This window comes from Harmonia axyridis, chromosome 5, assembly GCF_914767665.1.
Source record: "Harmonia axyridis chromosome 5, icHarAxyr1.1, whole genome shotgun sequence".
Lineage (NCBI taxonomy): Eukaryota > Metazoa > Arthropoda > Insecta > Coleoptera > Coccinellidae > Harmonia > Harmonia axyridis.
Genome location: NC_059505.1, coordinates 29,091,432 through 29,108,130, shown reverse-complemented (window position 1 = coordinate 29,108,130; position 16,699 = coordinate 29,091,432). Strand labels below are relative to the sequence as shown.

Sequence of the window (16,699 nt, the reverse complement as noted above, 5' to 3'; positions counted from 1 at the left end):
TTGGTTCTTAAAATTTGAAACTCTGTGGTACTCAGAATAAGAGAGATAGGCCAAACTTATGTTATATATTCGAAATCAGGGTCAAATATAGAAAAATATACAGGGTGTTCCATTTGAAAAAATGAAGTTGCAATCAATATGTTGCCCAATATTTTTGTTTTGTGAAATAATTTTGGGAAGCACTAGTCGATTTCGTGAAACTTTTGTAGGAAACATTTTCCTGTACCTCTTTTAGTAAAAAAGTTAAAGGAGGGATCAAATTATGGTGAAAAACCCGGTACATCTCAAAATTGGCTGAGAACACCTCGCCAAATAATAAAATATTGAAAATCAGATATTGGCTATGTACAGGTGGTCTAAATTGGACACTTTTGAAGGGGGAGCCTTATTTCTATATTAGAACGGCGAAAACTGATGTAGGTGTCTTAAGACCAATTTTCATGAGACACTCATTGGCGAAAACCGCAACTCCATAGCTATCACCGTTACATAACTAGTTACAGGGTGTTAATGCACGTTTCCTAAGAACTAAGAATTAACACTAGCACTGCTAGTGTGACCATCTTTCAAAAAGCGAATGATAGGATGATGGAAATCTACTAAAATCTACTATCAGCTTTGCGCATGCGCATATCCCTATTTGTAGGCATTTATCAATGATATTTAAAACTGACAAAATACTGATTCAAATAAATAAATAACGGGTTTATTAATAGCATTATAACATAATGTAAATTTATGTATCATAACATATTATTGGCCCCTATACATTTAACAGTGTAAAAATAATATCTAAAAAATATACACATATTAAAATATATACAAAATACAATATATAATAAAAAATATATATACTATAGTTAGAAAATCAATAAAATAACGTTGTCTACCTAAAATTGAAAAAAGTACATACCTACATTGAACTAACCATTTATCTCAGAAAGTTTCATATTTTCATAAAGTGTATTTTTATTCATCATATTCAACTTTTCTGAATCTGGAGTAAATTCGCTACATTCACCAGCTTCCTTTAATCCTTCTTTAGAATCGAAGCAACATTTATGTTCATGAATCTATTCCTATCTTTTGTTTTTATTCTATTGATTTCGGAAAATATTATTTCGCATTTAACATTAGGCAATGGCAAACATAGCATTTGCTTGGCAAATTTCGAAATGTGCGAATATTTTTCGATGTTGGCTGAGCCAGAGTTTTGGTGGTTTCAAATTTTGAAACTCATTGCGAATAATGCCATCTAGTATCATACCTAACAGACAAACAAATCAGAAATCTACTATAATCTACTATGAAAAATTTATCTAACATGGGTGGCCCGAAATCAACTATAATAGTGGATTTCTACTATAGATGGTCACACTGACTAGCAGGCCAAATGTTAACTAAGAACTAAGGGCTCAAATAAAATATAGAAGTGCGCGTGCGTCGCATAGAACCAGTTTCTATCATTTTATGTTCTTTATTCGTGTTCATCGATGAAAAGTATTAGGTGTATTTGAAAGAATTAAATTTAATTTTGTTCACAGTAAATATCAATGTCAAACATCAAAGTATAGAACAAATAGAATGTAGTTCGAGCACGTGGGCATGCCTCAACTTCGAACATGACACATAAATATGCTATATTTTTGGATTGGTAATTTGGAGCTCTATCCAAATATGTAAAAATATATGTGATGTCCTATCTGAAAAAAAAAACATAGTGATATCTCATTATCAGTTTTCTGAAAATTCAATCAACGTCATTAAATTCTACGTGAAAAATTGCTGGGAGAATGCTTCTCCAAAAATAAAAATTTCCAACAGAAAAAGATACATCAATAATTCGAAGTTTTCGTCAATGAGTTTCCCATGAAAATTGGCCCTCAGCTTTCTTCTATCTTGTATAGAAATAGGAGTTCCCTTCAAAAGTGTCCAATTTAGCCCACCCTGTACACTAATCAGATTTATTCGCAATCTCACAATAGATGGAATTCGCTAAGTTTGGAACAATTTTTAGACTAAATCAAATTGAAATCGAAGGAGAGTGAAAAAGTTTTACTTCTTGAAAAATAGGCGCTGATATCAACGTCGGAATTAATTGATAACTCACATGATGCTAGGTATCTACCCTCTTCTGTAGCAAAGAACGGCATATCGACTTGATTGTTATCTGGTTCTCCACCGTCTGTAACAATTGATAGGTATTCATATAATATCAATTTATATCTCGAGAATAGGTGAAAAAATCAGGCGTGAATTATAACCTTTGAATATCCAAACTTAAGCACAAAAAGGACATATCACTCAACGGACACAAGAACTTCAGAAACATGAACAAGAACAATGGTGCAATTGTGAATTCTTGGACGCCACACATTTTGTTACACCAAACAGATTGCTTTCGACAAAATTGTACTGACCTAGTGATAGATCCTCCGAAAAGTTTCAAAATTATAAAAATCAAAACAATGTAAATTTTGGCACTTATGTTTATTCTCCTTATTACCTAGATATTAATACTAGAAAAGTGATCGACTTATTCTTGTGCAGAAAGTGGTGCTTTTTTCCTTCTGAATATCTTCACGAACATCGCTGCAATATGGATGGAATTCGTCATTTCCAGGTCTCTTTCCAACTGTATTATGTTGGCAACAGCGGTGGAGAAATCCTCGAACGTTTGCAGTTCAGTTATGCCAACCGTTTGTTGGTTGCTGACTTGAACACGTTCACTCTGTTGTAGTCTATGATAGTTTAGGCCTCTCACCAGGCATAAGTGTTGGAGATTTTGAGGTTCTTTGATCAATTGTGGGAATTTTATTGTGAAATTGAAACGTATGGTGTTTCCAACCGTTGTAGGCCTAACTGAAAGATACCCAAAGTTGAAGTCTTTCCTGGAAATTATTCTTTGGTCGACAATACTCATGAGGCGGTAGATTCTGGAGTAAATCTGTCCTATATTGCCTGGTTTTCCTTGAGGGGAGCTAGTGACTATCCTCAGGTGATCAAGTACGTTTATCCAAGCTGCCAAGTTACCAGCGTTGCTTACAAAAACTCCTCTACCATACGGCCAATGTCTACCATGTAATCTATCAGAATCTGGGGTGTTCCACAAAGGGATTAAAAGACCCTTAGAGGCTAACATTGATCGAATTTCTGAGGGTTCCTCTAAGATCTCGTTTAAGGTGTAGTAAGTTCCATTGCCACGTGACAGTTCTTCATCGTTTGCTTTGGGAAAAAGTGCTCTACCGATATCTATGCTCAAGAAGATTGAGGTTAAGATCCTTTCAACACTTTCGAGTTGGTTTACTGTAAGGGATTTTGGTGCTTCGTAGTCCTCCAGGTTTCTTGTGCATTCCATAGATCCTAGAATATTTGGATTACTGAGCAGGAGCAGGTTTTACACAATTTGCAGTTCGGAAGCATAGTCTCGGTTTTACGGCATTGACATTTTATTTTTAATTGTCTCTATGGAAACACATGGTCATATATTTTAGCAATGGCATGACTTCAGCTATCGAGAGAAGATGTCATTGCCAGATAGACAAAACAAGTTTTTTCAAGGTTTACAAAACGAATTTCGACAATCTATTAAGAGTTCTCCATTGTATAGATTTTTGTATAGATTAATTACGCTTCATTCATTTTCTTATGGAATCGAAATTTAATAATGAACACAGTATAGCTGATGAAAATTAAATCGAAAAGAACAAACACAAATTCTTTTCACGGCTGGTCGACTGAAATGAATACGCACAATCAGAAAACGTATATGGGCAACATGGCAAAGAGCTGACAGCACAATTTGCGCATTTCTGTGTGCGTTTTCGAAATGCATATAGCGAGCATCTTGAGTTCGTCAACCGTGACGTCATGCCATTGTTAAATTGTATTAACTATAATAGGACAAAAATTTTCATCAATTTACTTTTGCGCGCTTGTTCTAGGGGAAAAGAAGGTTATCATTTTGTCCAAATATCCATCATTAACATTTTTGGACAAAAGATTGGATTCGACTCAACACCTAATTGAAAAAAATCCCGATCGAAATGAAATTCAGGAATCAGTTCAATGATAGTGAAATAAATGTTCATGCATAATTTTGTTAGGATATTATCATTAGAAATTCTATTTTTATTTGTAAAATTTGTGTATCTCAAATAAGATTCATGTTACGAAGAAAATTACATGAATATGAATTTGAATAAGGATGGACAAACTCCAGACTTTATTATTTTAAGATTCTTCTCAGCTTTACGTTTGGTTTACCATAGTTTTTTCAACTATTTTTTTATTCTCTATTTCAAAATTGATACACTCCTCATAACGTTATCGATCAAAAAGGAAGGGTTGAGTCTTTGCTGTACGCCTTGCATACGTCTTCCGTATGATGTTTCATAATTTGAATGGTTAAGATAAATAAGACTAGATGAATTCAGGAGGTGGTTCTGCATGAAAAATATTGACAGTTTGCTATATTCCTAAAAAAAAGGGGTCATCATCCGTATGCCCGCCAATGATGAACATAAAATTTTTAATTGTATGTCAATAAATGCGCAATAACTAGAAACCTCTTGTAACCCACTAAATTTAATACGATATCTCGACCGGTTTCGAAGCAATAAATAAATAGATAGTCAGTTTTTAAGAAAGTGTAACACCCCGTATCTCGTAATATGAAGCATTTGCCAACAGAAGTCATATAGCAAACTGTCATATTTTTTTCACCCTGTATAATATACAAGGTCTCTGTAAATAAATGCGAAGGACTTGAGGACATGATTCGACCCCCCTTTCAAGATAAAGATTTTAAAATTCGTTGACGAATTGACGGTTCTTAATTTTTTGTACGGGTACTAAAAACACTAAGTCATAAATCATAAAACTCTACATAATATGAAGCCCAAAGTAGATATCACTCCCAGAATCTTTTTCCGATTTCATAACTTTATAATTAGGGGTTTAAAATAGCAACCCCTTATGATTTTCGAAAAATCAAATTTCTTTATGGTTTCCCATTATATTCTGACATAAAAAGGTTCTTGCAAAAGTTTGATACATCGATACTTTTCTCAGGATGAATCGAAACTAAAAAAAAAATAAATCCATAGAATGAAATACATATACGAAGATTTTGTTGTTATTTTTCAACCACCAATAATAAACTTATGGCATCTCTACTTAGAGCTTCATATTATGTAGAGTTTTATGACTCAAAGTTTTTGAACCCTTATAAGAATATTAAAACAATCGATTCGTCAACGACTTTTAAAAAAACTTTTCGAAAAAAAATAATGGAACTACCCCTGCTAATTTTCATCGAGGAATCGATGAAAATCCATCGCATTAATTTACAGACACCCTGTTTATTGTTTGTAGAATTTTGTGTTTTCCTCTTCCTTAAAAGCTAGTCTTTAACAGGATCACAAGTACAAACGCGCAAATTTGTTTTCATCAAATCGAATCCAGAAAATTCAAGTCCGAAAACCGAGTTATACGCTTCCTGCTGCACAACCATAAGCCTTTTGCTCAAGTGGCAACCTCCTAACCTGATACTATCCATTTGCTGTTTGGATCCAAGTCCAATTCAATTTCCACCCTTTCGTCCTTGTTTTCTACACCTTCGTTCGAAACTTCGACAAATTTAGTTGCAGGGTGCTCGTAAAGCTCAGTTTGTTGGTTTATATTATTATAATTTTTGATGAGAGGTTCCATAAGCGGTCTGAACACTTTGTATACGTAAAAATCAGGCGCAATGATACCCAAGGGCAGATCCTCTTCCAGAGCGACACGAAAAGCAAAATCCGTTGGTAATTTTTTGACAGCGGGCCAAATGACGTCGTATAAATTGTTATCAAGTCTTGTCAATCCTAAGCGAACTTGGTCGAAAACTTGTCTTTTCAAATGTTTGGGCACCAGGGTAGCTGGATTGTAACCATTTTGCGACAGTTCCGAGTTAGTGGAAGCTGTGGATGTGTGGGAGTTTCTACGACCGTGGATCACGTGGAAACACTTTTCCAGGACCTCCAACATGTCCTCATCATCCATGGATTTTCTGGCCGAATATATGTCGTCTGTAACTGTTACGAGATTGAAACAAAGACAAAGGTGCATTTTGAGACGGCTTCATACACATTGAATCGAAAATTTCAGTCGGAAAACCATTCTTATATCACAATGGAATAAAAGATACCGAATCAAGATGGAATAGCTCTGCTGACAAATGAAACACTGAAAATTTTACACTGTGGTTTACTATTTCCTCCTTTGTTGAAAAATATCTCAAATTATTGAAGAGCCGGTTCAAAAATAAGACAAATCTCTGACTTTGGTCTAATAAGACGTTTATGGAAAACTAATCATACATTATATTGGGGTTTGAGATAATAATCTTTCTCCCTCAAATATTTTCAGACCACTACAACTTCTGATTATACCGGAAACAGACTACTATTTTCTTATTTCAAATGGCAAACCCAGTATATTATCACATCATTAGATATCTTTATTATTTATTAGATATCTTATTACATCATAAGATATCATATTTGAGCAATATGTCATATCATCAATGGATCATGAGTTAATGAAACTCTTATGGAAAAATGGTTGCGACCAGGACTATCATTTTTTTGAATATTTCTGAATAAATTTTTTTTTTCGAAAAAACCTTTTCATCCTCGATTCTGCCACTTGCAACGATTTTGCTCGCTTCAATTCATGTTACTCTATTGGAATTTTCAAAGACGCGGTAATTTTTCGATTCGTCGTTTGTCGTTGGTCGCCGATGAAGCGCCAACGGATGCAATGTATCTAGAGAATAAAACATAGAGAATTTTCTGGAAGATTTTCAATAATTATCGAGACTTCAGGAAAGATACTTACCTTGTTTTAGATTTCAGTCATTACTAGCTTAATTTGAGATTTAGAATTTAATTTATCGGCCAGAATTGTGTCGGGATTCTCGCACCTCCCGTGGGATTGGAACAACAGAAACCTTGGAATTGAATAATATCAAGAAGTACAACCTCCCTTGGAATTAAACAATAGAAATCTCCATTGGGATTGAAATATCGCAAAGGAGAACTTCTTTGAGATATAGAAGTTGGAATAGTACGTACGTTAAACCACTTTAGTTAGTACTATAGCTTCCTGCTAAAATCAGGTGTGCAGAAGACTGAAAATAATCTACAGAAGAGGTTACATCCTAGCACAGTAATTCATTAAATACTGATTTAAGTTAAGTTTTATTTCAATATTGTTTGTTTCACTCTTAGAGTCTCATGAGAAATTGTAACGTTATACACTATGTAGTGTTTTAAGACTTTGCGGTTTGGATCAAAAATATACAGAGTGTTTATGAGAAGATCAAGAACTTGAAAAACTCAAATTCATCAAAACTCAAGATTTTCAAATTACAACCTATATTTTTTATTTTTTCAGTCAATTCTACGTATTAAAAGAGAGGGGTTTACTCAAGCAAACCCTTTTACCTAAAAGAAAAATTTAGTGTTATCGAGGAAAAACATGAACTGGAAAACAGAAAGAAAATAAAAGTCGATGTTTCGATAATTAAATTCAACATTTCAGGATTTGAAATTAATTGTTCGTTGGGATTGTTAAGAATCCATATAGGTACCAATAAAATTTTTAATAACGAATAATTAATTACAATTCATGAAATGTCAAACTTAGTTATCGAAACATGGACTTTTAGTTTCTTCGTTTTCCGTCCCAGACCACTCCACTTAGTTAGAAGTTGCGGTTTTTATTTAGTTCATGATTTTCATCGATAGCTCCAACAGTTTTAATTTAAGGTATAGGGTTTGCTTAAGTAGAACGTGGAATCGACTGAAATAGCAAATAGTATACGTTGTAATTTGAAAATCTTGAGTTTTGATGAGTTTGAGTTGTCCAAGTTCATGATCTTCTCATAAACACACTGTACATTTTTGGTCCCAACCGCAAACAGCCTTATAGTACTACATATTGGCAGAATCTAAAATGAAAAAGGTTTTCTCGAAAAAAACCTCTTCTACAGAAATATTCGAAAAATGTTAGTCTTCGTCGCAATAATTTTTTAATGAGTTATGTGATCTCCAATTGTCAAATTTGTCTATGAATGACGAGAGCTCAATAGCTCGGAAAGCCTTTTATGTTAATTCTAAGTGTATCTTTGTAGGTATACAATTTTCAGCTAAAATAAACATATTGTGAATTTTTCCACCGCAAAGTGCAACCATACAGTTTTTCAGTTATGAATTTTTTAATTTTCCATTTTGATTATGGAACGGAGAACCCCTGGGTTTTAATATCGGTGCTATATTTATTTCGTTATGTTTTTTCTATTCATATTTATTACATGATTTTCTTCTTATGCATAAAAGAAGAAATAATAAACCATAGTGTAAGTTTGCAGTGCTTTTTGCTTCGAACGATTCTGGTTATGAAGTATTGGTAATGATATACCAAAAATGCAGTATCAAAATGATTAGTTTCCAAATAAATTATGTTGAGATTTTTTGTTGATTGAATTTTATTGCCATAGTGCATTAGGACATCTTGTAAAAACTAAAATTTTCGCTATTTTTTGTAAACCCAGATGAATCTGTTCATAGTTATCTAAAGAATCAAAATATGAAAAAAAAATATGAATCATATTTTTCTGTTAAATTTTTGGGAAACATTCATTGGAAACTTGTTACTATGAAATGATCCACCCTAATTGTGAAATTTTCAATTATTTCACGTAGATGGGCTACCAATAATTTTTAATTAAAGAACTTTCACTTCGTTTGCACTATTTTTTGATAATTTTATTCCGAGTAGCCAATCTATGTTCAAATTGTTAATAATTCTGAGAATCTGTTTAGCTTCAAGCGGTTACAATTAATAGAAAAGGTGGTTGATGAAGTATACATTAACAGTCTATGCTTCACTGGCTAAGCATTACATAATCTACCTCTGATATTTACTTGTGCCATATCGATAAATAAATCCCAAGAATTTTTCTAACGTATTGTGGCTACCTGTGGAATCAACAATATTTCATTTAATTATACAGTAATATAAAAAATTATTGAATATCGAATTTACCGTGATCACTTTAATGAGTATCTTTTATTCCAGTGCTTCGTTCTTCAGTTATCACTGATACGGTGACATTATAAAGCCACTAAAAACGTTTATTTATAAAGAAGTAGAAACCTACCTTTATCACTGAGCATTTCATTTGCTAATTCAGCTTCACCAAATTTTTCCAGTAGACTTCTATGCGTCATCTCAGGATTATTCCCTTTGTAGTATTCTGGAGTGTGTCCAAACTAAAACAAATGTTAATTATAAAACAATAGGATAAGTGAGTCAAATATATATTACCTTATCTTGAGCCCTCATATCAGAGCCCAGATGAATTAGTAGGTTATAGTAGTGGCTGTTGTCAGCTATTGTAGCTGCATAGTGCAAAGGAGTCCTTCCATCAACGTCAATCTCTTGTAGGGTTTCTGGAAAACGACCTGCTAGATACCTAACAATACTGGTGTTACCAAAGATGATAGCCACGTGAAGCGGTGAAGCTCCATCAGGAGATATTGCGTCTTTTGCAATAGCAAATTTACGTCGATCTAAAGCTGCTTGAAGATCACGTAAACTTCCATCCCTAGCTGCCTGGTGAATCCTATTTATTTTGCCCTACAAAAGAAACGAATGATAATTCAAATATCTCAATATTTCCTATAGAACATACCATATATACAGGTACATTATCAAGAAAGGCTTGTAACTCTGGATTATCACTCTTTTTACCCTCAAGGAGCTTTCCTCTACCACTCAAAACCAAACCAGCCAATTTTTCCATATTACCAGATTCAATCAGATCATCGACATTGACTTCTTCATCCTCCGCACTCCCACTACCATCTTTGTTGAGGACCTCAACTTCGTCTGCTCCATCTACAACTCCTTCAATAACTCCTTCAGGGTCTACCTCAGAGTTCTTGCTACTTTTGGCTGAGTTTTTTATTGAATTCGGTTCTTCTTTAGTCTCATCTTCATCCGAGGTACCAGTCATTGGTTTGGTGGTAGCAGTACTGCTTGGTCTAGATCGTTTTACTGGACTAGGTCCTTGACTCACTGTTTCTTCATTTCCGTTTTGGTATTCTTTCTCCAAATCTATAAAAAAAAAATTATTCGAATGTTTTTCATTTTGTGACATTAAAATTAATACCGTCATGATTATTGTCTCGATTTTCGATAGGTTGGTCGTCATTTCCATTTATCTGATTATTATCTTCGCTGACATGTTCCTCGGTTTCTCCTACGTTTGTAATTTCATCATGACTTTCGTCTTCCATTTTTTCTATATTATCCTCTGAGTCCTTATTATTTTCCTCTACATCATTATTAAGAGTTTCATCATTTACAGCACTCCCCAGAGGTCCACTGTTGTTGTTGTTATCATTTTCATGTTGTTCATCAACTTTGTCTTCTTCATGGTTACCATTCACGTTTTCTACTTGATAATTTTCAGTCTGCACCTCTACTGGATCTTTCTCATTTTCTTCTATATTTGTTTCAGTCTTTCCATTCTCTTTATGTTCTTCTATATGGTTGTCAGTGTCATTTTTATTATTATTTATTAAATATCTAGCTTTTCTCAAAGGTTTCGAAATATCCTCACTTGACAATGAGGAAGCCAAAATACTCCAATCCCATCCTGAAAGGTAGGATTCTCCTTTTGCGGTTTTTGGACATTCTGGTATAACTTGAAGTAACTTGGCATCCAATTCTGACGCTCTAGTTTTGTAGTAGGCGGCAGTTTTTTGTTTCTGTAATTGGATATGTAGAAAATTATCCATGTTTTGGGTAAATAGAAGTAACTTACCGAATCTAAGGCAGACTCATCAGCACCGTTTTCTATGAGGAAATTTGCCATTTCACCACTGTCTTTGAGTAAGGACGAATAATGTAAGGGTGTTCTGCCTTCATTGTCTACTGCATCTATAGATTTTGGGCTCTGTTCCAGTAGGTATTCAGCTATTTCTGACCTACCCAAACCAGCTGCCTGTATTTCGTGAAATATTCAGAATGTTATTATGATTTGTCAAATGTTTTGGTATCAGTACCTTATGAAGGGGTGTTAAGCCATTAGCATCTTTTCCATAGTATACTATAGAGGGGATGTTACCACCAGCTCTTCTGGATTTGAGAGCTTCTATGTTATCGTTGATGACATCAGCGTGGATTTCTTTAACTAGACCCTGAAATGTTGAAAACCTTAAACATTTTTCACATTGATTTAATATGGAGATGAAATTTTCGAGTTTGGTGAATGGTGAATCAAGGGTATATAATTTTATTACTTTATTATCATATGATATAGAACACTGATTATATCCAAAGATAAAGATAATCTCAAACTGACGATAAAATAAGGAAAAGCGAAATTTATGCAGGAGTTCATACAGACTTCATACAGCAAAAACTGTCGAAGACACATTTGAAAAACACATCACTCAATAAGCCTCGAACCAAGAGCAGAGATTCTGCCTCATGCACAACAAGGAGTCCAAAGTGGTATGCTGATTTAAAAATTGGCTCTTATGAAGAAGACATTGCTAAAGTTGAAGCTTATTTCGGAGGCAAAGACAGAAAAGTTATTGACAATTTCGATTAGCTTTGGAATACGTCTATCACTCTTGAAGGTCACTGTGTTGACGAATAAAGTCGAATTTTCAGGAAAAAATGTGTTTCTACTTGTTACGATAGGGACTTATCGATTGAAGTATTATGTTACAAATGTTATTATCTAAGGAGTATCTGAAGCTACTTTGGATATCAACAAATACTTTTTAAAAAATAAAACTTAAATATTTAACTTAAGTAACTTTTTAAGATGCTTAATAAATTTCTTTTTCAGTTCGTTTATTGATAATTGAGTGAGACTTAAGTGACACATCTGGTAACAGATTAGATATCACTGGTCTCTTAATTTTCAGCATAATACAGGGTGGCCATTTGAAAACGAAACAGACGAGATTACAGACGAAATAAAGTTTTTCGATAGAAATGATCGGACAGGTCGATTTCTGTTCCGAGGGGGACAACTTAAGATGTAGGTTACGGACGCATAGCGCTTCAACCCTTGCTGCTACAACCCCCACCCCCAATTTTTGAATAGGGAAGATGGGGTGAGTGATACCTCAATTTAAAGGTATTTTTATACTGATTTCAGCACAGTAATTGTTTTTTCATTTTATGCATTAGTTCTCGAAATATTCATGCGTTAGTTAGTTAGGAATGAAGCCACAGTCATGGTTGTTTTGAAGCTCAAAATGTCGATTTTTCACAAAACACTACAAGTGCCATGAAAACACTACTTCATTTTCAAATACTTAGTTAAGAATATTTCGAGAACTAATGCATAAAATGAAAAAACAATTACTGTGCTGAAATCAGTATAAAAATACCTTTAAATTGAGGTATCACTCACCCCATCTTCCCTATTCAAAAATTGGGGGTGGGGGTTGTAGCAGCAAGGGTAGAAGCGCTATGCGTCCGTAACCTACATCTTAAGTTGTCCCCCTCGAAACAGAAATCGACCTGTCCGAGCATTTCTATCGAAAAACTTTATTTCGTCTGTAATCTCGTCTGTTTCGTTTTCAAATGGCCACCCTGTATATGATATTTCTTACGATATAATATTCTTTTTGAAAATTACTTTAGATACTAGTTAATTCTCCAAAAATAAAACTGATATACGGTAATTTATATACTTAATAGGTAGCTAAGATACTTCTTTTCTGACAGTCCGGCCAACAATTATGAATGAGAAATTTGTTTATATGTTTAACATGCCCCTCAACCTTAAATTTGAACTACATACTGTAAAAAAATACAAATTCCTTACCATAATATGAGGAACCGCGTCTAGAAACTTCTTGATCTTCGGATTATTGCTGTGTTCTGGCAACAGCTTCGAACCATTTCCCTCCCAAACGACCTGCTGAAGATTTCCCAGATTTCTCTGATGGATCCATATCCTTATGTTTGATTTCTTGAAATTCAGACCTGGAGAATGGTCTAACATGTTGAACTATTCAGACAGAACTCAACTACACAAAGTCGCGTTAGAAATGACCATCAATTATTTCCTAGACAGTTACCTCGCTTAAAATACAAACAATTTTCATGTCATGTGGTAGGGGTCATGTGACTATCGATATTTAATAATTTACTCATAGAATCGATTGATAGGGTTGTTTCCCCACTTCTCTTTTGTGTTCTATGGCTTTATGAGGCGAAGTGCGCTATAATAGAAAAGTCATTGGCTCGTTACTACACTGCTCAACAATTGATAGGGATCACGTACTTGTTCTAAATTTATTTCTGAAATATTCGCTCCAAGATTATAAATTTAGTCAGATATCAGAGTATTTTCAGTTGATAATATGGTTCACTTGAAAAAAGAATGAAAAAATGGAAAGTTGGAGAGAAAAAAAGACTTTATTAGGAACACTCAAAATTCTGTGTTTGAATAACATAAAAATTTTATGATGAAATCACAAGAAGGCTGAAGTTTCGGTTAAGATAGTACCTAGTTGGTCCCCCACGAGCTCGTCTCAAGCATTCTACCCTACGAGGCATACTTTCGATCAAACGATTTATAAAATTTTGGGGCAAATTCGTCCAAATATCCCGTAAAGCGTTAGAAAGGTCCTCCAGGTTATTGATCGGTTGTTCTAAGGTTGACAATTGTCTAGACATCTCAGACCAGACATGTTCGATGCAATTCATGTCTGGAGAGCGAGCTAGCCATTCCATCCTATCAATAGCATGAGTTTCTAGCGCTTCATTAACCAGACGATTACGGTGTGGACGGGCATTATCGTCAATTAAAATGAAATTCTCGCCCACGGCAGCCGCAAACGGAACAATTATGGGTTCAATAATCATATCGTGATATTTCTGGCTGGTCATGGTGGTGCAGAACAACCAACTCTGTGCGTTGGTTCAAACAAATGCCTCCCCATACACATATAGAACCTCCGCCAAAAGCTGTTGTGGGTACCATAAACTGTTCTGCATACCTTCGACCTCTTTCCCTCCAAGCAAGAATACGTCCATCAGAGTTGACCAAACGAAATCTAGACTCATCCGTAAATAAACAATCTTCAAGTGTCCAATTGCGGTGCTCCTCAGCCCATTGCCGTCGATGAACCCGGTGTTCCCTATTCAAACATGGATGTTGTACCCTCCTACGTGCTCTCAAACCACGAACATGTAGTCGTCGTCTTACAGTCTGGTTCGAAATTAGAACTCCTGTTGCAATGTAGCATTGAGGATCAAAAGATGAACATAAGCTACTGAGTCGTTTTGGATGAACCTATTCCAAGCCCGACTCACGACACTTTGCGAAACATTCAACCGCCGGGACACTTCTCGCTGGGACAAACCTTCCTGTATCCACCGTATAATTTGGTCCAGTTGCACAGGAGCCAAACGTCTTCTCTGCATGGCTGATATTGTTCTCATTTCTTCAATTATTGTCACCTTATGTGTTTGAACGAGAGAAAAAAACAGATTTAATAACAAATACCACATTGCTTTTCACTCCACCTGTAACAGCCTACAGATAATAATCGATTTTGTGAACAAGAGCCGATGAAGTGAGGAAGACTTTGATATAATCAACTCAAAACATCTTACTTTTTCCTTAGAGAACATATAATGTACAGATATTCACGAGATAACTTGAAAAAAATACAAATGAAGAGAAGTTCATAAGTGATCCCTAGCAATTGTTGATCAGTGTATTTACGATAAAGCTTAGGAATGCAGTAGGAAACAAATATAATATAGAAATTTTTTTCTTCGGTAGATGCTTCTATAAAAAAAGTTTCTGTTAGGCGATCGAAGCAAGTGTCTACTTCTATTGATTTTCAGAAAAGGAAGGGTAGATTAATTATAGGCATCCGTTGTTTAGAATATCTGGATATTACCTCAATAAGGCTGAATAATAGATGTGAAAATGAGTGGAAGGTTCCACTCTATAATTTGGGGGTTCGAATTTGGCATCCGAAATTGAAGCAAAAGTGGTCACGAGCCTAGAAAAAATGAGAAATACAAAGTTTCCTATCGTAGTGGAAAAAAAATGTACCGAGCTACTGCTGCACATTTCACCAATAAATTGTCTATTTTATAGTGATTTCAAAGAGGTATCACACAAGTCATTTGTTATTCAAAGAAAAAAGATATGACTGTTTTTATCCAAATGGGTACGTTTCTGACAAAATCAAGTTTGTCAATTCTGTTGAGAAATCTTCGATGTTGCATTACTTAGTGAACAATGGCAATTGTTTACGTGCGAAAATATTACTCGCATAATTATTCACCTCAACGAAATTCAATTTTGCCTGCAAATTTTGGAAAACATCATGCAGATCCAGATTTTTTTAATAAGATCATTTGGAGCGAAGATTCTCCCTGTACCAAAGGATGGGTACATGAAGACCTAAATCCTCTGGATTCTCAGGGAGAATCTTCGCTCCAAATGATCTTATTAAAAAAATCTGGATCTGCATGATGTTTTCCAAAATTTGCAGGCAAAATTGAATTTCGTTGAGGTGAATAATTATGCGAGTAATATTTTCGCACGTAAACAATTGCCATTGTTCACTAAGTAATGCAACATCGAAGATTTCTTAACAGAATTGACAAACTTGATTTTGTCAGAAACGTACCCATTTGGATAAAAACAGCCATATCTTTTTTTTTTTAATAACAAATGACTTGTGTGATACCTCTTTGAAATCACTATAAAATAGACAATTTATTGGTGAAATGTGCAGCAGTAGCTCGGTACATTTTTTTTCCACTACGATGGGCTGAACTTCATGAACAAAATGATCCACTACCAAAATTTCCAATAAAAATATTTCTCGTAGCCCCCCTCTAAAATTTTCGGAGGATGTTTTTGATGTAAACGTTAAAATCATTCTTCAGCAATATTCTACTGAAAAAATCAACCAGAAAGATGTAAAATTGTACCAACCGTAAGGGCAAAACTATTGAAAGGGGCAAAAATTCATTATTTTCAACAAAAAAAAAATATCTCGAAAACGGTAAGACTTTTATTATAGGAATTTTGTCATAACAGGTGGGTTATCCTTTGATCTACATTCTCCCTCGGTTTGACGTGGTCTTTACGGGACACCCTGTATATGATTTTGGAATTATTTACGAAGTATTCAAAATAAAGGGATTTTCGAAATCATGTCATCTGTTATTTATTTTGTTTATATACAGGGTGTTTTCGAATGAACCTTGAAGGAGGTGTCAGTATCACTCATTTGATGTCGATTGAGCCGTACTCCGTAAAGTATGGAACCAATTCATTTTTTGCTAAACAGACCGTTTTAAGAAATAATCCTGAAAAACGTCGATTTTTGATTCTAATTTACTGTATTTCAAAATAATAATCTAATATATAGGGTTTACTTTCGAGCAATGACTTCACCGTCATTTTTTTTAAACGAAACACCCCCATTTTGTCTCCATTTTCGGATTACTCTAGCTGAGCTGATTCCAAAAATGTATCACATGTTGATTCCAATTGGTACAGGGTGGACAAAAATACAATAGTTTTGTGTGTGCTCATAAAGTAACGCATATAACATTCTTTATTAGTTAAATTAACAATATT

General features: G+C 34.5%; 1 protein-coding gene across 3 annotated transcripts in view; it reads right to left on the bottom strand.

The window, feature by feature from the left end:
* LOC123681009 overlaps positions 1-16,699 on the bottom strand; it is a 55,056-nt gene that overhangs the window by 6,367 nt on the left and 31,990 nt on the right. For 2 of the 3 annotated variants that reach the window (XM_045619167.1, XM_045619169.1), the window contains 9 exons: positions 12,905-13,065; positions 11,121-11,255; positions 10,880-11,059; positions 10,223-10,823; positions 9,743-10,167; positions 9,376-9,687; positions 9,209-9,320; positions 5,547-6,077; positions 2,476-3,363 (listed from right to left, as the gene is read on the bottom strand). In XM_045619167.1, coding sequence (XP_045475123.1) covers positions 2,537-3,363; positions 5,547-6,077; positions 9,209-9,320; positions 9,376-9,687; positions 9,743-10,167; positions 10,223-10,823; positions 10,880-11,059; positions 11,121-11,255; positions 12,905-13,065 — 3,284 coding nt within the window. In that variant the 3' untranslated portion in view covers positions 2,476-2,536. Of the gene's footprint in view, positions 1-2,110; positions 2,186-2,475; positions 3,364-5,546; positions 6,078-9,208; positions 9,321-9,375; positions 9,688-9,742; positions 10,168-10,222; positions 10,824-10,879; positions 11,060-11,120; positions 11,256-12,904; positions 13,066-16,699 lie in introns of those variants that run through there. The other variant, XM_045619168.1, reaches the window with a different exon arrangement.